This window comes from Leucoraja erinacea, chromosome 2 (genome assembly GCF_028641065.1).
Source record: "Leucoraja erinacea ecotype New England chromosome 2, Leri_hhj_1, whole genome shotgun sequence".
Lineage (NCBI taxonomy): Eukaryota > Metazoa > Chordata > Chondrichthyes > Rajiformes > Rajidae > Leucoraja > Leucoraja erinaceus.
The window spans coordinates 41,260,181-41,282,813 of NC_073378.1; the positions used below are offsets into that span (position 1 = coordinate 41,260,181).

Genomic DNA, 22,633 nt, shown 5'->3' on the forward strand with positions numbered 1-22,633 from the left:
TCTACAATTGGAGATGAAGAAGGGTAGATCGAAGGTGTCGGTGTTGCAGTTGAATAAAGGGGACTGGAAAGATACACTAGCAGGGATGATAGTGGGACAAAAATGGCAGGTGTTTCTAGGAATAATACAGAAGGTGCAGGATCAGCTCGTTCCTCGGAGGAAGAAAGATTCCAAGGGGGGAAAGGGACGACCACGGCTGACAAGGGACGTCAGGGACAGTATAAAAATGAAAGCGAAGAAGTACAACGTAGCAAAGATGAGCGGGAAGCAGGAGGATTGGGTAAAGTTTAAAGAACAACAAAAGATAACCAAAAAGACAATATGGGGAGAAAAGATGAGGTATGAATGTAAGCTTGCCAAGAATATAAAGCAGGATAGTAAAAGCTTCTTTAGCTATGTGAAGCGGAAAAAATTAGTTAAGACCAAAGTTGGAACCTTGAAGACTGAAAAAGTTGAATTTATTATGGGGAACAAGGAAATGGCAGATGAGTTGAACAGATACTTTGGATCTGTCTTCACTAAGGAGGCATTGGTGATAATTTTCCAATGTTCTATAGATTCAGAATCGGTTCCTGTGGATTAGAGGGTAGCTAATGTTATCCTACTTTTTAAGAAAGGCGGGAGACAGAAAACGGGGAATTATAGACCAGTTAGCCTGACATCGGTGGAGGGGAAGATGCTGGAGTCAATTATAAAAGATGAAATAGCCGCACATTTGATAGCAGTAACAGGATCGGTCCGAGTCAGCGTGGATTTATGAAGGGGAAATAATGCTTGACTAATCTTCTGGAATTTTTTGAAGATGTAACTAGGAAAATGAACATGGGAGAGGCAGTGGTTGGAGTGTGCCTGGACTTTCAGAAAGCATTTGATAAGGTCCCACATAGGAGATTAGTGGGCAAAATTAGGGCACGTGGTATTGGGGATAGAGTGTTGACATGGATAGAGAAGTGGTTGGCAGACAGGAAACAAAGAGTAGGGATTAACGGGTCCCTTTCAGAATGGCAGGACGTGACTAGTGGGGTACCGCACGCCTCGGTGCTGGGACCGCAGCTATTTACAATATACATCAATGTTTTGGAAGAAGGGATTCAAAGTAACATTAGCAAATTTGCAGATGACACAAAGCTAGGAGGCAGTATGAACTGTGAGGAGGATGCTAAGAATGCAGGGTGACTTGGACAGGTTGAAGGAGTGGGCAGATGCATGGCAGATTAAGTGTATTGCGGATAAATGTGAAGTTATCCACTTTGGTAACAAAAACAGGAAGGCAGATTACTATCTAAATGGCGTCAAGTTGGGGAAAAGGGGAAGTACAACGGGATCTGGGGGGTCCTTGTACATCAGTCTATGAAAGTAATCATGCAGGTACAGCAGGCAGTGAAGAAAGCGAATGGCATGTTGGCCTTTATAACAAAGGAATCGAATATTGGAGCAAAGAGGTCGAGTTCAATCTGTTTGTGGATATTGGAGCAAAGAGGTCCTTCTGCAGTTCTACAGAGCCCTAGTGAGACCACACCTGGAGTACAGTGTGCAGTTTTGGTCCCCTAATTTGAGGAAGGACATTCTTGCTATTGAGGGAGTGCAGCGTAGGTTTACAAGGTTAATTCCCGGGATGGCGGGACTGTCATGTGCTGAGAGAATGGAGCAGCTGGGCTTTTACACTCTGGAATTTAGAAGGATGAGAGGGTATCTCATTGAAACATATAAGATTGTTAAGGGTTTGGACACGCTAGAGGCAGGAAACATGTTCCTGATGTTGGGGGAGTCCAAAACCAGGGGCCACAGTTTAAGAATAAGGAGTAAGCCATTTAGAACGGAGACATATAACATATAACTTATATAACAATTACAGCACGGAAACAGGCCATCTCGGCCCTACAAGTCCATGCCGAAAACATTTTTTCTCACAGAGAGTGGTGAGTGTGAAATTCTCTGCCTCAAAGGGCAGTGGAGGCAGGTTCTCTGGATGCTTTCAATAGAGAGCTAGATAGGGCTCTTAAAAATAGCGGTCAGGGGATATGGGGAGAAGGGAGGAACAGCGTACTGATTGGGCCATGATCACATTGAATGGCAATACTGGCTTGAAGGGCCGAATGGCCTACTCCTGCACCTATTGTCTATTGTCTATTGTCTATCGTCAATCGCCGCTACAGGCGGCCCGATGCTCGGGTCCTCTCGCTGGGATGATGGAACTCCGACGTCGGAACGGAAGAACACCCGCAGCGGCTTGGACTTCCGCATCGGCCACTTCCGACCGAATTCCACGGCTCCCGAAGTCCACAACATACAGTAGGATCTAAAAGTGTCACACTGTCACTGTCGGGTAGTCATGGTCCTCTAGTCGTGGGGGTGGGGGATTGGGAGGGGGGGGCTCACAAGTGAAATAGCCTAGGGCCTCACTTCATCTAAATCTGGCCCTGATGCTCTCCCTGGCCTGAATTGCAGCCATATTTAGCTTAATTATCTTCTGTTTACTCTGCAGCATATAAAAGGCATGCTCAATTGGGTTCAGATCGGGTGATTGACTTGGCCACTCAAGAATTAACAATTTTTTAGCTTTGAAAAACTCCTTTGGTGCTTCAGCAATATGTTTGAGATCATTATTTTGCTGAAGAATGAACTGCCGGCCAATGAGTTTTGAGGCATTTGTTTGAACTTGAGCAGAGAGGATGTGTCTATACACTTCAGAATTCAATATGCTATTACCATCAACAGTTGTATCATCAATGAAGATAAGTGAGCCAGTACCTTCAGCAGTCATACATTCCCAGGCCATAACACCCTCACCACCGTGTTTTACAGATGAGGTGGTATGCTTTGGATATTGGGCAGTTCCTTCTTTCCTCCATACCTTGCTCCTGCCATCACTCTGATATAAATTAATCTTTGTCTCATCTGTTCACAAGACCTTTTTCCAGAACTGTGAGTGCTCTTTTAAGTATTTCTTGACAAACTGTAACCTGGCCATCCTAATTTTGCAGCTAACAAGTGGTTTGCATTTTGCAGTGTTGCCTCTGTATTTCTGTTCATGAAGTCTTCTACGGACAGTGGCCATTGATAAATCCTCACCTGACTCCTGAAGAGTGTTTCCGTTTTGTCACACAGGTGTTTGGGGATTTATCTTTATTATATAGAGAATTCTTCTTTCATCACCTGTGGAGGTCTTCCTTGGCCTGCCAGTCCCTTTGCGATTAATAAGCTCACCAGTGCTCTCTTTCTTTTTAATGATGTTCCAAACAGTTGATTTTGGTAAGCCTAAAGTTTGGCTGATGTCTCTAACAGTTTTATTCTTGTTTCTCAGTCTCATAATGGCTTATTTAACTTTCATTGGCACAATTTTGGTCCTCATGTTGATAAACAGCAATAAAAATTTCCAAAGGTGATGGAAAGACTGGAGGAAGGTCTAGGTGCTGAGAACTCGCTTATACCTGCATTAAGGAGTCAATTAAACGCATCATAGAGGAAGTACAGAGAAGGTTCACCAGACTGATTCCTGGGATGTCAGGACTTTCATATGAAGAAAGACTGGATAAATTCGGCTTGTACTCGCTATAATTTAGAAGATTGAGGGGGGATCTTATAGAAACTTACAGAATTCTTAAGGGGTTGGACAGGCTAGATGCAGGAAGATTGTTCCCGATGTTGGGGAAGTCCAGAACAAGGGGTCACAGTTTAAGGATAAGGGGGAAATCTTTTAGGACCGAGATGAGAAAAACATTTTTCACAGAGTGGTGAATCTGTGGAATTCTCTGCCACAGAAGGTAGTTGAGGCCAGTTCATTGGCTATATTTAAGAGGGAGTTAGATGTGGCCCTTGTGGCTAAAGGGATCAGGGGCTATGGAGAAACAGCAGGTACAGGATACCGAGTTGGATGATCAGCCATGATCATATTGAATGGCGGTGCAGGCTCGAAGGGCTGAATGGCCTACTCCTGCACCTATTTTCTTTGTTTCTATGTTTCTATGCACCTGAGCAATTACAAACATCTGTGAAGCCATGTGTCCCAAACATTATGGTGCCCTGAAATGGGGGCACTATGTATAAACACTGCTGTACTTTCTACATGCTGAAACCAAATGCATGGTATAAAAATGGCCTTTATTACTTACCTACTTTTTATTACACACTCAAGGTACAGATAAAAGACAAGTCATTACATAGAATCAATTGCATTCAAAGGCACAATAAATTACATTCAAAAGCACAATATATGGTTTAGATCAAGAATTAAAACAATCAGTGTCCTACAACAAGACAACTATACCAAGGTCTCCAGAGCTGGAATTGGTAGCACAGAGTACTAAGCCCAAGGCAAAGGATGATTTCATTTTCAGTCATTAATCCGGAAAATAAATTTATACATAAGATTTCTTAACACAGTTTGTAAAGTATTTCCTACAACCACAAACATTTCACTTGCACTGCACTATCTGAGCAATTACAAACATCTGTGGAGTGTAGCGGCGCCTAATGGCAGTGGCTCGACTGCAGTCTGTCTGTCTTTTTTTATTTTTCTCCCATTAGATGTATGTTTTTGGTTTTAACTTTTATTATTTTTTAGCTGTGTATGCGTGGGGGTGGGGGAAACCGTTTAACCTCTTCCTTGTACGGGGACCTGACTTTTTTCCTGTCGGGTCTCTGATGTCGTTGGGCCTAACATCGTAGAGCCGGCGGCGGCCTCCAACCGGAACCTACCTGAGGCCTCCAGTCGCGGAGCCTGTGGACTCGCCATCTAGGAGCTGGCCGACTTCGGAGCGGGGAGAGCTGTGGTGGCGCGCGGCTGCAACCCGAATTCGGAGCTTCGGAGACTCTGGCCGCAGGCCCGGTGGACAGGAACATCGGGAGCTCGCAGGTCCCTAGTGGGAGACCGCTTTTTGGAGCTCCCACAACGGCAACTTCTCCCGCCGGAATTGCGGGGTTTAAATGTCTCGTAGCGGGGCCTAACATCGCCCAGCGTGGCTTAACCGGCCGCGGGACTTACCATCGGCTGACGGGGGCTTTACATCATGAGCCCCAGTCGACTCGATGCTGCAGTTGGACTGCTGGACTGCAGGAGAAGAACAAAGGGAAGAGATAAGACTTTTGCCTTCCATCACAGTGAAGTGGTGTTGGAGATTCACTGTGATGGATGTTTGTGTAAATTGTGTTAAGTGTGTGTCTTGGTTTTTTTTTTGTAATGTCATGACTGCAGGAATAAAATTTATTTCAAACCTTGTCTGTTTGAATGACAATAAAATGCATTTCATATTCTATTCTATCTTGGCCTCTTAAATAATATTCTCATGGCAACATTATAAGCTACTTTAAGTCTCTGTAAGCTTGCTTTTCTGTAGTTTGACCACAGGTGTGCAGTATAGAGTGGTGTACAATATGTTTTGAACAGAAACAGCTTCACTCCATCTGTTCACACATTAAACTTGCGCAAGAGAATATTTACTTGTGCATACATCATACAGCGTTGCCTATAAATATCCTCATCATCTGTCATTTGTTCTATAATAAAATGCCCAAGATATTTTACCTTATTACAGACACTAAGATTATTATCAGACAATTTAAAATCAGAAAATTTTAGACATTGATCCTCTTTGGTTCTACAGATCATAACAGCACTCTTACCAACATTATATTTTCACTTGCATAGTCTGGTGGGCATACCAGTAGGCCCGAATTCTCACAATGTATGTAGGCACCCCTCCTTGACTCAATTTAACAAACAACTTTCTATGGATTAATATGATTAAAGGCTTTAGAAGCATCAATAAAGCACATAAGAACTGATGAGGTTTTTACCTCTATATTTATTTACAATTTCCTTTAGGCATATATACACAAGTCAGTGCCATGTTTCGCTTAAAAACCAAGCTGGTTATCTGTGGAGTTAACAAACTCATTTAATCTATCCAGCAGAATTCTTTCTAGGACTTTTGACAGCATGCATGTAATTATTTAGGCTCCCTACTTTACCAGCTTTGTCCTTAATGACTGGCACTAACAGAACAGACAACATTGAGTCTGATAACAAGCCATGAATCATAAAGCCAGTAAAACAAATAATGTGCACTTTAACCACATGTGATTTTTTTTCTATTACAAATCTCAAATTGTGGAGTACAGAGACAAATAAATAAATGATGGGTCTTTGCCCCAAACATTATAGCGGTCACTGTAAATACCTTCTGGATAAGCTCCTCAGATACAGCAGAGGTGTATAGCAGGATAACACTGAGACAATATGCAGAGTCGTCAGTTTTTATGCTATTTCTAGTTGTTTAAGTGCAGGGTTCTTGGATTCACCATAAAGGCCCATTGTCCAGATGACATCACAGTGATGGCCTAGACAAACCTAGCCGTTGTGTCCTTCACTGCTGCAGTCTGTATCCGGTCCATGCGTTAGGCCTCTTTGAACATCGCCCGGTCCAGCCGAGCTCCAGGCTGTTGCAGGGCCTCCAGCAGCCCACTTCGCCATCAAGGCACTGCACAACCTTCCGCAGCCAGTCTGCTTACGGGCCCTCCGTCCGATCCCCTCCTCTCTGGACGGGCAAGCCAGGCCTGTGGATGGGGGCAACCTTCTGCCGTGAAGAGATGATCATCCACAGTTGCCGACTCTCATCTCTTTGGCCTTCTGGCTGGGCCCTCGGTCCGTGGAATAGTGAGCTGGGGCCTTCTAGGTGGGTCCATGGCGGGCGAGTCGGGCCTGCTGGTGGGTCTGGTTGCAACTTATCGCAGTTCTCTCACCGTACAGCGTTGCATTTCTAAACTTGAATAGGCTAAGAGAAAGAATCGATTTTAAGCCTCAGCAAGAACAAACAATACGCACATACTGATTTTATATTACAGAGTGAATGCTAAAGGTCAACATGAAGCATTACCCCCTGCTTCCAACCGTACAAGTGCTGCCTGACTTGCTGAGCATTGCCAGCATTTTCTGTTTTTATTTCCAAGCTCCAACATCTCCCACTTCTCATCATTACATCAACAGCAAATGCTGTCACTCTGCTTATGCAGGTGACTCTCGGAATGTAGGGAGGTGAAGCAAATGTAAATATTGGTTCAAGCATCTGCAGTTCCTGCTGTGTCTATAAATATTGTTTCTGCTGTTTATGATCCACTCATTGATATCATAAATTTTGCCATTTAAACCATTGTTAATATTTATGTAATATCTAATCTGTAAATTAGTGGAATTGATTCTCTTTGTCATTCTGCAATGTGAAACCAGAATTACTGTTCTTTGATTTTTCATCCTGAAGTTATGAATTAATTCTTACATTTTGAAATTCAATTCAATTCAACTTTAATGTCATCGCACAAATGCAAGTATCAGTACAACGAAATGCAGTTTTGCGTCAGTCCGTAGTAGTTGTACATAAAGAGAAAAAAAACAAGAAAAAAAAATAGAAAGAGAGAAGATACAGAATAATCAGGAAATACAGAATGATTAAACAAAGGGGGACGGAGGGACCAGAGAAATCTATCGTCGGGACTCCGAGTTCAGCAGTGTGATTGTGTTGTTATAGAAGCTTTTCCTCATCCTGCTGGTACGTGACCTGAGGCTCCTGTACCGCCTCCCTGATGGTATGAAAGGAGTATTTTGGAATGCCATTCCATGTCACAACACATAATGAAATATTCTATTTTTCAGGATGAGGATCTACCCAACGTGTCCTTTTTAAGGGTCCTCAAGATGAACAAAAAGGAATGGCCTTATCTATTAATGGGAACTTTCTGTGCTGTTATAAATGGGATCTTGCAGCCTGCCTTTGCCATAATTTTTTCAGAGATTATCGGGGTAAGTTTACCATTGTTATAAAGGACACAAAGTGCTTGAGTAACTCAGTGGGTCAGGCAGCATCTCTGGGGGACACGGAGAGGTGATGTTTCGGGTCGAGATCCTTCATCACTCTGGGTGCAAAGAAGGATCCCGACTCAACACCACCTATCCCTGCTTGCCAGGCATGCTGCCTGACCCACTGACGTACTCCAGCACTTTGTGTCCTTTTGCGTAAACGAACATCTGCAGTTCCTTGTTCTATCTTTTAACATTGTTAAATATGGTCTATAATCCAGATATGGACAGTGACGTTCATAAGTTATAGGAGCAGAATTAGGCCATTTGGCCCATCAAATCTACACCGCCATTCAATCATGGTTGATCTATCTTTCCCTCTCAACCCCATTCTCCCGCCCAGGGGCCGGATTTAGATGAAGAGAGGCCCTAAGCTGTTCCACTTGTGAGGCCCCCTCCGCGTTGGTTTTCAGCGCTGGTGGCGAGGCAGCGACCGGACAGCCATGGCGGCCAAATCTCACACAATTCAAAGCGAGGGAGAAAGTGCCCAGCGCCGACCAGTTGCCGTTGCAGTGCGCATGCACAGAGCGGCCGATGATGTGCTGGCCGTGGTTGTGCGCATGTGCAGGGGGAGGATGTGCAGGCCGCAGCAATGCGCATGTGCAAGGCGGCCTGCCGTGCCGGCGGATGAGGAGCGAGCGGAGCCCAGCGGCCCGGATACGGATAGCGGGGGGGCGATGGAGAGAGAGAGAGAGAGATAGAGTTGAACTCTAGATAGAGCCCGCCCAGAGTTGAACGGTAGGTGTCCTGCCTTGGCCGGAGGCCCCCTAGACCTTGAGGCCCTAAGCTTAAGCTTGTCTAGCTCATAGGTAAATCCGTCCCTGCTCCTGCCTTCTCCCCATAACCCCCGACACTCGTACTAATCAAGAATCTATCAATCTGTGCCTTATAAATATCCATTGACTTGGCTTCCACAGCCTTCTGTGACATCCAGTGTTCCCTTAGATGCCACATCTGTGATTTTGGTCCTGTATCTGCCAAAGGCACTGTGATGGCTTCTTTCTGTTCAAACCTGCTTCACCTTTACTTAAGGACAAGAAAATTGAGCAGACTCCAGTCCTGCCAGGAGTACAGTGCAGGAATAAAGATCTCTCTCGAGTATCTTAACGCCCTCCATCCACCCACCCCCTGTCTACACTGGTTATGGATGGTGACAGTAGTTCCTCTCCATTGAGATTGTAGTTCCGGCCTCCTCCAACAGTCATGCTGTGGATGTGCACCAATACAGCCTACCCCCCTCCACTATGACCATTTACCATGCACTCTTCCCATCCTCTCCACCCATTATCCATCTCAATTTCTAGTCAGCCGTCTACTGTCGTCTTGATCGATTCAAGGGAAAGCAAGGAGACATGCATAAAGAATTTTAAAAATGAGGGCTCTTTATAGAACAAAACAATACAATATATAATATGGTGAGAAAATGACAAATGATTTAAATAAATACTTGGCATCCACCTTCACAGAGTCATGCAAAATCTGGTGGATGAATGAAGAGAATCAAGATTCGGGTGAGAAAGAGAACATTTCAGAATTATTCACTGGAGTGCCAGGGAGGGAGTGTAGCAAAGATTTCCTGAACGGTGCCAAGGATGGCATGTTCGCTGATTGAGGAAAATTTGAGTAAACTAGGACTATATTCTCCAGAGTTCAGCAAAATAAGCAAGATTCCATACAAAATTTTGTATAGGGCTTGACCGTCTCGATGCAGAAAAGATGTTTCATCTGGCTGCGGAGCCCAACATTAGGGGCAGAATTTGGAAAATGAGGCGAAGGTCATTTTAGGACTGAGATGAGATTTCTATTTCACTCAGGGTTGTGAACCTTTGGATTTCTCCATCTTGGATCTGCTATAAAGGCTCAGTCATTGTGTTCATTCATAGCACAAATCTCCAAATTTCTTTACATTGAAAGAATGAAAAAATATTTGGTTAATGACAAGTGGCAAATGGCCAAGTGGCAACTGAGGTTGCAGATGAGCCATGTTCTTTACCAGTGGCCGAGCAGGCTAGGAGAGCCTGGACAACCTGCTCCTCATCCTATTTGGAAATAAGGAACTGTAATTGCTGGTTTACCAATGAAAGGCACAAAATGCAGGTCAGGCCGTGTCACTCGAGAACATGAGCAGAGTCATAGTCTTACAGCATGGGAACAGGCCCTTCGACCCAACTTGCCCACACTAGCTAATGTGCCCCACCCATACCAGTCCCACCTATCTGCATTTGGCCCATATCCCTCTAAACCTGTCCTAACCGTGTACCTGTCTAAATGTTTCTTAAAGTTGCAAAGGTACCTGCCTCAACTTCCTCCTCCGGCAACTTATTCCTTTCACCCACCACCCTTTGTGTGAAAATGGTACTCCTCAGGTTCCTATTAAATATTTCCCACCCTCACCTTTAACCTATGCCCTCTGGTTCTCGATTCCCCTACTTGGGGCAAGAGACTGCATCTGCACAATTTGTTCCTTTCATGATTTTGTCCACCTCTATGTTTAGTTTTGGGCTCGGAACATCATCAGACTATTTCTTATGTTCTTTTCTTTTTTACAATCACTAGTTGATTATATTTCTTTTAATCCACACAGGTTTTTGCGCACCCAGACAAGAATGTTGTACGTCGTCAGGCTACGTTGTATTCCCTACTTTTCTTAGCAATAGGAGGTATCTCCTTTGTTACTTTTTTTATTCAGGTACGTGCTAAAGAACCTTATGCTCAATAAGTGAGATACTGGATGGAGTGGGTAACAAAGCTGAAAGGTTTAGATAACATCACAAACTGCAGGAGCAAAACTTGCATGGGTCATATATAACATATAACATGCACTTGGTTTAATTTGTTATTGATTAAATCCACATTTGCTTATCCCATCAAAAGACTGGGATATAATTTCAGAGTTTCTGCCTGCTGTTATTGAAGTAGGGGTGTCTTAAAATGGGGTTGATAACATGAAACTACTTTACCAGCAGACGTGTTGAAATGATCCCAGTCCCTATCCTCAGTGTCCGCAATTAGCTCCCTCTTTCCCCCCTCCCCCTCCCCCCTCCCATCCCAAACTGTTAGATACAGTAATCTCCTTTAACATGGAAATACGTGCTCCAAGCCAGAAATAGTGTCCCAGTTGTCTTAAACATTGGGACTGTTCAGAATCTGCAATGCTGTCTAAAAGCTGGACCGGAAAGGATTACTGGAGTGTTGACCTATCTTTTTAAGAAGAAATGCTATTCTGCGACCCACAAAAATAAAGTTAGTCCAAATGCCTTGAGCAATGCAAGATCCTCAATTGCAAACCTCCTCTCTTTGCAACATTATATCTTGCTTATTTTAAATCAAAAGCACTATGCCCAATACCAGGTGAATGGGTGGTTCCCACGGTCCAAAGTTGTGCAATAGAGTGAGTACAGTGAATGTTCATCAGACGGATCTCTTTGGAGAGATAAAGCAGATTGGTTCAAAACGTCCAGGCTTGAGATGGAGTTATGCAGATGGCTTTTAAAGAGAACTGGGCCCTATTTTTGGCTTGGAGCGCAAATTTCCATGTTAAAGGAGATTACTGTTTTGGGTGGGCAGGGTTGGGTTTGCTTATTGTGGACACCCAAGGTAGCGATTGGGCTAATTCAAATCAATTCCCTTGTGTTTAGAAGAGCGAGAGATGGGACCTATTGAAAAGTACAGAATTATTTGATGTTTCCCCTTGCTGACCTATCTAAAACCGGGGGTCATCGAATCACAGAACTATAGAGTTTTACAGTCTGGGAAAAGGCTCTCTGCCCAGTTCATCCTTGCCAACCAAGATGCCTAACTGAGCTGGTCGCATTTGCCTACTTTGGCTAATATCCCCCTAAACCTTTTCTATCCATGTACTTGTCCAAATATCTTTTAAACTTCATAATTAGACCTTTACCACCTACTCTGGCAGCATGTTCCACACACCCACCTTCCTCGTCTTAAGCAGATTGCATCTTAAATCTCTTTTAAATTTTTTGCCCTCACAATAAACCTACACGCTCACTAGTGTCACTGACTCACAGTAAAAGGTTGGTCTTTCAGAATAAAGATGAAGAGGAAAATCTTCACCCATAAGACGGTGAATCTTTGGAATTCTCCACTCTGGAAGGCTGTGGAGAATCAGTTGTTGATTAATTTAAAACAGAGATTATTAGAATTTTAGATATTGTCAAAATAAAAATTAGGCTGTGGTCTTACTAAAGGATGGGGAGGGCACAAAAAGCCAATTAAGCTGGGTTTTTTTAATGTTCCTACATTTTGTTGTCTAATGGTCAGCGCCCCCAATAATCAAAACTAATTCCCTAATATGAGTTGTGGTCAAAACCTCTTAAAAAATATATAGGTTCTAAAGGAGCTCAAGAATAGAGGAAACAACTGGTATGAGAAAGAAAGCCCATCATTTCAAATGTCATGCGGCGACTTCAGCCCAACTTGCTCACATTGACCAACAGGTGTCCTATCCATCCATGTACCTGTCCAATTATTTCTCAAACGTTGCAATAGTCCCTGCTTCAACTACCTTCTCTGCCAGCTCGTTCCATTAACCGATTTGTAAGTGAGAAATTTTAAGGGATCCTGCAATCCTGAAAATCTCAATGGATTATTCTTCTGGAAGAACAGTGGATGGATCCTGAGGCTTCCCAGTGAAGGAATCATCCCAGTGAAGGATGCTTCTGTAGTGGCATTAATAAACTCAAAATACATTCTTGCCATAGAGGGAGTACAGAGAAGGTTCACCAGACTGATACCTGGGATGTCAGGACTTTCATATGAAGAAAGACTGGATAGACTCAGCTTGTACTCGCTAGAATTTAGAAGATTGAGGGGGGATCTTATAGAAACTTAAAACATTCTTAAGGGGTTGGACAGGCTAGATGCAGGAAAATTGTTCCCGATGTTGGGGAAGTCCAGAACAAGGGCTCACAGTTTAAGGATAAGGGGAAAGTCTTTTAGGACCGAGATGAGAAAAACATTTTTTACACGGAGTGGCGAGTCTCTGGAATTCTCTGCCACAGAATGTAGTTGAGGCCAGTTCATTGGCTATATTTAAGAGGGAGTTAGATGTGGCCCCTGTGGCTACAGGGATCAGGGGGTATGGAGAGAAGGTAGGTACAGGATACTGAGTTGGATGATCAGCCATGATCATATTGAATGGCGGCGCAGGCTCGAAGAGCCAAATGGCCTACTCCTGCACCTATTTTCTATGTTTCTATAAAAGCAAGTAGCAGTAGCTCAAGGGATATTGGTGGCATGCACACTCCCATGGTCCACAAATACTTGTTTCCTGGACTTTTAGTTCTTTCAGAATTCTTGTGCAATCTCCCCAAGATTTTAGCGTCTTTCCTCATTTTAAATGAAAAGCGGAAATGCTACAAAAGGGGGTGGAGAAAGGGAGCAGACATAACTGTGGAAAATGTTAATTTTTCATGCCAGTGGTATTTCATTTAAACTGACGAGCTTCAAGATTGATTTTGGTGCCAATAATTGTACTTTCACCATCCTCATATTATCTCTGTTGACAGGGATTCACATTTGGTAAGTCTGGTGAGACACTGACTCTGAGGCTACGATCCATGGCCTTTAAGGCGATGATGCGACAGGTAAAAGTAATTTATTAACAAGCTTTCTAACTTTTATTAATTTGCAATATATAATTAAATATTTCACTTATTTTGTAGTTTTTTACTTTGTAAATGAGAAAAGTAAAATTAGCTTATTCTTCAACTGAATCAAGCGAATCAGGTCGGCACAGTGGCACAGTGGTAGAGCTGCTGCCTTACAGCGAATGCAGCACCTGAAACCCGGGTTCAATCCCGACTACGGATGTTGTCTGTACGGAGTTTGTATGTTCTCTCCATGACCTGCGTGGGTTTTCCCCGAGATCTTCGGTTTCCTCCCACACTCCAAAGACGTACAGGTTAATTGATTTGGTGAAAGTTAAAATTGTCTCTAATGGGTGTAGGATAGTGTTAGTATGCGGGGATCGGTGGTTGCCGTTGACCCGGTGGGCCCGTTTCCACGCTGTATCTCTAAACTATGGTACCTCCCACGGCAGAGGCGGTGGCGCCCAGGCGCAGTGACGCAAGGTGGCCTGCGCTGGCGGCCGCAATGGCGGAGCCGCCGAGTGCAGCCGATCGCCGAGTTCTGGCTGTACCGCATCCTGCACAAAGCCGCCAGCACAGCCACGCACCGTGTCTGGGCTTTACTGTCGGGATCGAGGTTGTCAATATGCCGTGGACGAGTGAGTATGAATACTTGAGCCACCGCCTTCAGGACAGAGCCAAAGCAATGTTCCGTAGGTACGCCATGCTCGTGAGCGCCTGTAACTAGGGGCCGGTGCTCCGGGTAGCGTCCTCGAAGGGGCGGGATCTAAGTGAACACGTAATTTCATGCCTGCTATCCGCAGCAGGATTTGGGGCGGGATCCATGTGTACACATGATAGATGTGGCCTGCCATTAGCTCACAACCTGCGTCCTGGCCCCCATGCAGAACAAGGTTGTCGACACCTGCTCCAAACTAAACTAAATAGTGAAATGTTTGCACATATTTTTCAGCGAAGAATTTTGCAGTACGAATGACAATGAAACTCTCAGAAATTATCACCATCACTCCCTATAACGGACAACATCTTAGGATCTGTGTGCTGAGCCCCCTCCTTTACTCCCTCTTCACCTACGACTGCACACCTTTACATGGTACGAACACCATCATCAAGTATGCAGATGATATAATGGTGATTGGCCACATCTGCAACACCGATGGGTCGGCCTATAGGGAGGAGGTCTAGCTCCTAGCAGCATGGTGCGCTGACAACAACCTGGCCCTTAACTCCAAGAAGACCAAGGAGCCTTTGTGCTACCTCTTGCCTGATCCACCTCCTCCTTTACATTCTCTAACTCCTCCTGTCATGATATCCATGAGATTGTAGAGGTCTCCATAAGTCACATCAAAGTGAGGAATATGGAGTGCATTAAGGTGCATCTCCAGGTCCATTATAAATCCTCTGCTCAGGCACCTTGGGATTTTGTTGGGTTATTCTGTGGCTCTCATTTTGTGTGCTCTGCATCAGTTACTGAAGATTGTATTGGAATCAATCCCCATGGACTGGAATTGTAATTATGCTCCTAGAGCTTACCCCCCTTAGTCAAGTTCAGTAAAACACCGAGTCAAGCACCAGATCACTATTCTTTATTCTTTCCAACAATAACAAACTCACTATACAATACCTAACCACCACGGGTCCAATACTTGTCTTTGCTTCTTCAAGCCCTTCAGCCTCGTGCAAGCAGACACCTCCAAAAGGTTACGCAGTCCAATGTGCCCCTCCAGAAGATTGACCCTGATCCTCATGGGGTTCACTCTTTATAGGTCATCGGACCCCATGGCGTGAAACTAGATGGGGGTGGCAGCCTCTACAAACCAATCACAGACATCGATTACATTAAACTGTTATTGACAGTTCCCTAACCCAATTACAAGGTACCCCATTACAATGTTTCTACAGAAGCTTCTGGAAGGAAGTCAGTTAACCACATTTTCCCAGGTTGTATAAACAATTCAAACAAGGTTTCACACTTCAACCAATCATCAAACAGCAGTACAAACACATTGCAACATTACTAACAGTATTTACAAATCCCCCTTATTTGGCCAATCCTGACTATGCATTTGCAACACCTCTGAGCTCCTCTGCAAAAGTCCTTATACATTTTAACAAAGGAGAGGACATCTGGATCGCACCTCATTTTGAATATTCATCTAGGGTTCAGACATTGTGGCACCAGCTCACAGCTTGTAACTTTTCACAGAAAGAGGCCTAGCAGGCCCTGCAAATGCAAAGATAATACCTCTAATTGGCCAATATTAACAGAATCAGGGGGCAGCCCTCATTGCTCAAGATCATTGAAAATGATTGGAGCAGTTGATTACCTCAGAATTGTGTGAACTCCTTTTGGTAACACGATCATTCTCTGTGTCAGTTGGAGTGACCATGTGAAATGTGTATGGTGCAACTTTCTACATCTGTTGGAGTTGTCAACTGGTAGGATGATTAATATTTCTGGTTAAGACACTGCATCAGGACTGAGAGTGTGGAGGCATGGTATCTAATAAGTAAAAGTGAGAGGGAGGGATTTGAACCTGATTCTGCACGAATGACAAATAAATGAGTCTGTCTCAGAGTGACCATATATAAGAAAATATTCAACTGGCTTTGATTGTTTGCATTCATCATCATTTACATTAGCAATGTGCATTGAGCCTTGCAGATCTATGCAGATTTCAGAATTAATTAGATTTCAATATCCATTTTGTAGTTTAAAAAAACTCCTTATCTCAATTGACATTTGTAACACTATAGTCTGTTTTATTTTCTCTCTCTTTTACATTACCTTGACGTATTATGCCTGGTACGACTTGTCTCAATGGCAGTAAACAAAGTTTTTTCACTATATCTCTGTACATGTGCGAATAACATTCCACTTCCAAGTATATTTCTAAGCATTCCCAACAAATAAATAGAACTCGTGTTTTGGAGTCTGATGACCATCTCTCATTTATAAGCGCATAAATAAGGTCATAAGGAATAGTAGAATTTGGCCATTAGGACCATCCAGTCTACTCTGCCATTCAATCATGGCTGGTCTATCTCTATCTTTTAACCCCATTCTCCTGCCTTCTCTCCATAACCTCTGACACCTGCACTAATTAAGAATCTATCTATCTGTGCCTTTAAAAAAAATCGACTGACATGGCCTCTACAGCCTCATGTGGCAAATAATTCCACACATTCACCACCATCTCACTAAAGAAATGTTTCCTCATCTCCTTCCTAAAGGAATGTCCTTTAATTCTGAGGCTATGATCTCTAGTTCTAGACACTCCCACTAGTGAAAAAATGAAACTAATTAATTGATGTGTACTTTTTTTAGGATATTAGCTGGTATGATGATTCGAAAAACAGTACCGGAGCGTTAACGACCAGACTTGCAAATGATGCATCTCAAGTTAAGGGGGTAGGTATCCATAAGAATTCAGATGGTATTAGCAAACCCTATCAATTATATGAATCTTAATCTGATGAAACCTAACTAACTGCTGAAGGTAGCCTCAGAAGAGTGCGGCACAAGAAAGGACTGTCCAGCTGAATTTGGCCTCAAATTATTTGTGCATTAACATCTCGGATAACCTGCCCTGGGCCCAGCAAATAGATGTAATCATGAAGAAGGAGCTCAGGAGCCTCAACTTGCTTTCAAATTTAGAGATTTTGCATGTTATCGAATACACCAACAACTTAGATAAATGTGACAATTACAATACACAGGCAAGCAAGAAGCTGCAGAGAGTGGTTGGCTCAGCCCGGTCCATAACAAACATAACCCACCCCTCTATCGAGATTACTTACATAAAGTGCTGCCTCAAGAAGATGGCATCTATCATCAAAGATCGCCATTAACTGTGCCATGCCTTCTTCTCACTGTTACCATTGGGCCTGAAGTCCCACACAACCAGATACTTTCCTACATTATCAGGGTCTTAAACCAACCCACACAACCCAAAAGGTCCTGTCCCAATAACATAACTTTTCAGCGACTGTCTTCAACCTTCAAGCTCGTGGCCACTCGCCTGAAAAACCTCGAGCTGGATCGACCGTCACACACACACACACACACACACACACACACACACACACACACACACACACACACACACACACACACACACACACACACACACACACACACACACAGCCCCATACACACACACACACACACACACACACACACACACACACACACACACACACACACACACACACACACAGCCCCACACACACAGCCACACACACACACACTGTACATCTATCCGATCTATTCGTCTCATGGAGGAATATTTGAAGGAAAAGAGTTGTAAGATTTCAGGTAATTAATTAAAAATAATTGAACACATATTTTAACAGTTGTACATCCAGAGTCTCCCCACAGTCGAGCAGCAGTAGAGTTGCTGCCTTACAACAGCAGAGACCCGGGTTCAATCCTGACTATGGGTGCTGCCTGTGAAGAGACCTGCATGGGTTTTCTCCAAGATCTTCGATTTCCTCCCACACTCCAAAGACATACAGGTCTGTAGGTTAATTGGCGGGATATAAATGTAAATTGTCCCTGGTGTGTAGGATAGTGCTAATGCGCAGGGATTGCTGGTCGGTGTGGACTCAATGGGCCAAAGGGGCTGCTTCTGCGCTGTATCTCAACTAAACGAAACTAAAAGGTTAAAAATTACCTAATATACAGATATTTGGCTTCATGCAATTTCTGCCATATTTAAAAAACTTTTTTCAAGCTTGTAATAAAAAAATCACTTAAATTGATAAAATAATAAATTAGTAAGGGTGTCAAAGGTTAGAGGAGAAGACAGGGGAATGGAGTCTCGAGGGAAAATTAGATCAGTCATGATTGAATGGAGGAGTACACTCAATGGGCCGAATGCCCTAAATCTGCTCATATGTATTATCGTCTTATAACTAGGCTTTTAACTGTACCTTGGCACACATGGCAATAATAAACCTATCATCTGCATGGGCCGGTTGGACTGAAGGGCCTGTTCAATCTTGTATGAGTCAATGAATAACAACCTGCTGTTTTCATGTCGTTACTATAGGCTACTGGTGCCAGACTTGCTACGGTTGCACAGAATGTATCCAATCTTGGATGTGCCATTATTATTTCCTTCGTCTATGGCTGGCAACTGACCCTGTTGATCTTAGCCATTGTGCCAATCTTGGCAATTTCAGGAGTGATACAGATGCGAGCGCTCACTGGTCATGCCAACAAGGATCGGGAGGAACTGGAAAATGCTGGAAAAGTGCGTGAGTTATGAGAAGGGTAAACAATTTTGAGGACATTGACATTATTTAACATTAGATTTAACTCCAGACAGTATTTTTGTATCTTTTGGGGCAGATAGAAATTAACGGGAGACACAAGAGACTGCAGGTGCAGGAATATGAAGTGAAAAAAAAACTGCTGGAGGAACTCAATGGGTCACGCAGCATCTGTGGAGGAAAATGGCCAGTCAAGACCCTTTATCTGCACTGTTATTTATGGGGTCTGCGAGAAAACAGGATGGAGATGAATAAAGCAGACACAGGAGCTAACACAATTCTGATGAAAGGTCTGCATTTACTGCCTGAAACATTAACTGCTGCTCCTTCCACAAGTGCTACCTGACCATTGTTTCCAGCAATTTTCTTTTTCAGTAGCATCCCATTTAACAACCATGCTGGGGCGAGTGTGCTTTTCCAGTTATACTTATATGTTGTTCAATGTATGTTGTGTCCCAGTATTTGTTTATGCGTGCAGTTGACAGCAGTTCAGGGGAAGGGCCCTGGGTGGCATGGTGTCTTGGGAGATTGAAGTAAACATTTATGAGGCTGGAAAGGTTGTAAGGCCAAACACTAATTACGGATGGAGATCAGGAGTTGGAAATTGTGGAAAGTGTTGGTGGTTGGATGGTGTGGGGTCATTGTAGATTAGTTTTAGAGATACAGCGCGGAAGCCGTCTCTTCAGCCCACCGAGTCCACACCGACCAGCGATCCCTGCAAATTAACACTTTCCTACACACACTAGCCAATTAACACATTAGCATACCTGTAAGTTTTTGGAGTGTTGGAGGACACGGCGAGAACATACAAACTCCGTACAGAAAGAGCCCGTAGTCGGGATCGAACTCAAGGCAGCAACTCTACCGCTGCGCCATCATGCCGCCAGATTGTTATGTCTGCAGGAATCTCTGTAAAAGATCCTTCTCGCCTTTCACCCACCAGGTTGTCTGAGACCATATGGCAACAGTTGGTAAAATAAAGCCACACAGGCATAGAGAGTTATACTGCGTGAATACTGGCCCTATGATACAACGTGCCCACGCCTAGCAACATGCCCGATCTGCACTAGTCCCATCTGCCCGGGCAACCCTATAAACCCTATCCTATCCATTTAGCTGTCCAAATGTCTCTTAAATGGTATGATAGTATTTGCTTCAACTACCTGCACCCAGAAATCGTTCCATATGCCCACTACCTTTTGTGCAAAAAAGTTAACTCTCAGCTTCCTATTAAATCTTTTCTGCTCTCTTTTAAAACTTATGTTCTATAGATTCAGGATTGGAGGGTAGCTAATTTTATCCCACTTTAAAAACAAAAGATGGAAGAGAGAAAACAGGGAATTATAGACTGACATCGGTGGTGGGAAGATGCTGGAGTCAATCATATAAGATGAAATAGCGGCACATTTGGATAGCAGGAAGAGGATCAGTCCGAGTCAGCATCAATTTACGAAGGGGAAATCAGGAATTTATTGAAGATGTAACTAGGAAAATGGACAAGGGAGAGCCAGTGGATGTAGTGTACCTGGACTTTCAGAAAGCATTTGATAAGATCCCACATAGGAGATTAGTGGGCAAAATTAGGGCACATGGTATTGGGGGTTGAGTGCTGACATGGACAGAAAATTGATTGGAAGATAGGAAAAAAAGAGTAGGGATTAACGGGTCCCTTTCAGAATGGCAGGCAGTGACTAGTTGGGTACCACAAGGCTTGGTGCTGGAACCGCAGCTATCTATCTATCTATCATATCATATAATATATAAAACTCAAATCAGTCCGCCTGCAGTACGGATCCCTTCCTGCCTTTCGATTAGTTCCCGTCGTGTGATGTCACAATGCCCAATGCTCGCAGATGTCCAATCGGGATGGATCCATTTACATATGCCTTTGCACCAGCCCCAGCCCCTGGTGACCGTGTCATCGTGTGATGTCACAATGCCCAAAGACATTATTGCCATAGAGGGAGTACAGAGACGGTTCACCAGACTGACTCCTGGGATGGCAGGACTTTCATATGAAGAAAGACTGGATAAACTCGGCTTGTACTCGCTAGAATTTAGAAGATTGAGGGGTGATCTTATAGAATCTTATGTTTCTATGTTTCCCTCTCCTCATCCCTCTCCCTCTCCCCCCCATCCCTCTCTCCCCCACCCCCCTTCACTCTCTATCCCACCCCCTTCCCTCTCTCCCCCCCGCCCCCTTCCCCTATCCCTCTGTCCCTCTTCCCTCTTCCATCACTCCCGCTACCCCTCTTCACCTCCCTCCCCACTCTTCCACTTCTCTCCCCCTTCCCCTCCACTCTCCCTCCCGACTCTTTCCCCTCTTTCTAATCTGAATGGAGCTGTGTATTGCATGCTCATCAATTGAAATTATCAACAATAGGATTTAAAGTCTTGGAGTTATGCTGCAAGCAAACAGGGCCTTCGGCTGAACTTGCTTATGGCAACCAAGTTGCCCCGTTTACCCATATCCTACCTACCTGCATTTGGTTCATCTATCTATCTATCTATATAGTTGCAAGCCGGGAACACTGAACTTTTCACTGCTGCAGCAGGCAGGGATTTTTTTTTTAAAGAGGCAGGGCAGTGCTGGAATCTTACTTTTCAGAACGGCTTCAGTTCCATTGGAGGAGACGGGCGCATGGTGGAATATTGGGTTGGGGGATCACACCATTGGGGGAGCAGACCCAACGGGTCTGCACTTGGTCTAGTTATTATATAAAACTCTCGTGCCATCCGACCGGCTGCCGTCCGGCTGCCTTTCTGCCTTTTGATTCGTTCCATCGTGTGATGTCACAATGCCCAATGCTCGCAGATGTCCAATCGGAATGGCCGATGCTCGCAGATGTCCAATCGGAATGGATCCATTTACATGTACGGCTGCCGGCTGCATTTCTTGCTTTGATTCCTTGCCACGCCGAATCCAGTCGCACAATCGCCGAGATCTTTTCCATTTCAGTAGAAATTTCACTTTTCTTTCTAAGTATCTGCTCCTCATTACATTTTGTTGTGTTTAAGTACACGTTTTTAATCAAATCCTTCTCCCCCCCCCACCACCCCTCAATATTTCAAAAATAAACTGGCTTCTCACCCATAGAAGCAGCCCATTTGGGTACACATTTCACTTTTCATTCCAACTATCCACTCCTCATTAGATTTTGTTATGTTTATGTACACATTTTTCATTAAATCCTTCTCCCCCTCCCCCCCCACCCCAACTCACTCATTTTGTCGCCTCCTGCTGGCCAGTGACCATAACGGCTGCTGGCGCCCGCCTCTCGCCTCAAAGACGCCATTTAAAACCAGCCGCACTGCTCATTCCTGAGCCGCTTGAGTTGGAGGACCACGTCTCCCGTGGGGGCTACATGTAGGGAACGGCTGCGTTGGGGGAGCAGACCCAACGGGTCTGCCCTTGGTCTAGTTTACAATATATATTAATGATTTAGATGAAGGGATTACAAGTAACATTAGCAAATTTGCAGATGACACAAAGCTGGGTGGCAGTGTGAACCATAAGGAGGATGCTATGAGAATGCAGGGTGACTTGGACAGGTTGGGTGAGTGGGAAGGTGCATGGCAGATGCAGTTTAATGTGAAAAAATGTGAGGTTATCCACTTTTGGCAAAAACAGGATGGAAGTTAGTGTTCAAATTTGCGACAGGGCTATTGAGGGAGTGCAGCGTTGGTTCACAAGGTTAATTCCTGGGAAGGCGGGACTGTCATGTGCTGAGAGAATGGAACGGCTGGGCTTGTATACTCTGGAATATAGAAGGATGAGAGTGGATCTTATCTAAACATAAGATTATTAAGAGTTTGGACACACTAGCGGCAGGAAATATGTTCAGGAAATATCAGGAGGACAGTGAAACTAGTCGGAGAACTCTGATGGGGAGGG

At 44.1% G+C, this 22,633-nt stretch overlaps 1 protein-coding gene across 1 annotated transcript in view; it reads left to right on the forward strand.

The window, feature by feature from the left end:
* abcb4 (ATP-binding cassette, sub-family B (MDR/TAP), member 4) overlaps positions 1 to 22,633 on the forward strand; it is a 128,766-nt gene that overhangs the window by 74,090 nt on the left and 32,043 nt on the right. The window contains exons 17-21 of the mRNA XM_055655606.1: positions 7,649 to 7,795; positions 10,437 to 10,541; positions 13,381 to 13,458; positions 16,790 to 16,873; positions 18,516 to 18,719. Coding sequence (XP_055511581.1) covers positions 7,649 to 7,795; positions 10,437 to 10,541; positions 13,381 to 13,458; positions 16,790 to 16,873; positions 18,516 to 18,719 — 618 coding nt within the window. The remainder of the gene's footprint in view (positions 1 to 7,648; positions 7,796 to 10,436; positions 10,542 to 13,380; positions 13,459 to 16,789; positions 16,874 to 18,515; positions 18,720 to 22,633) is intronic.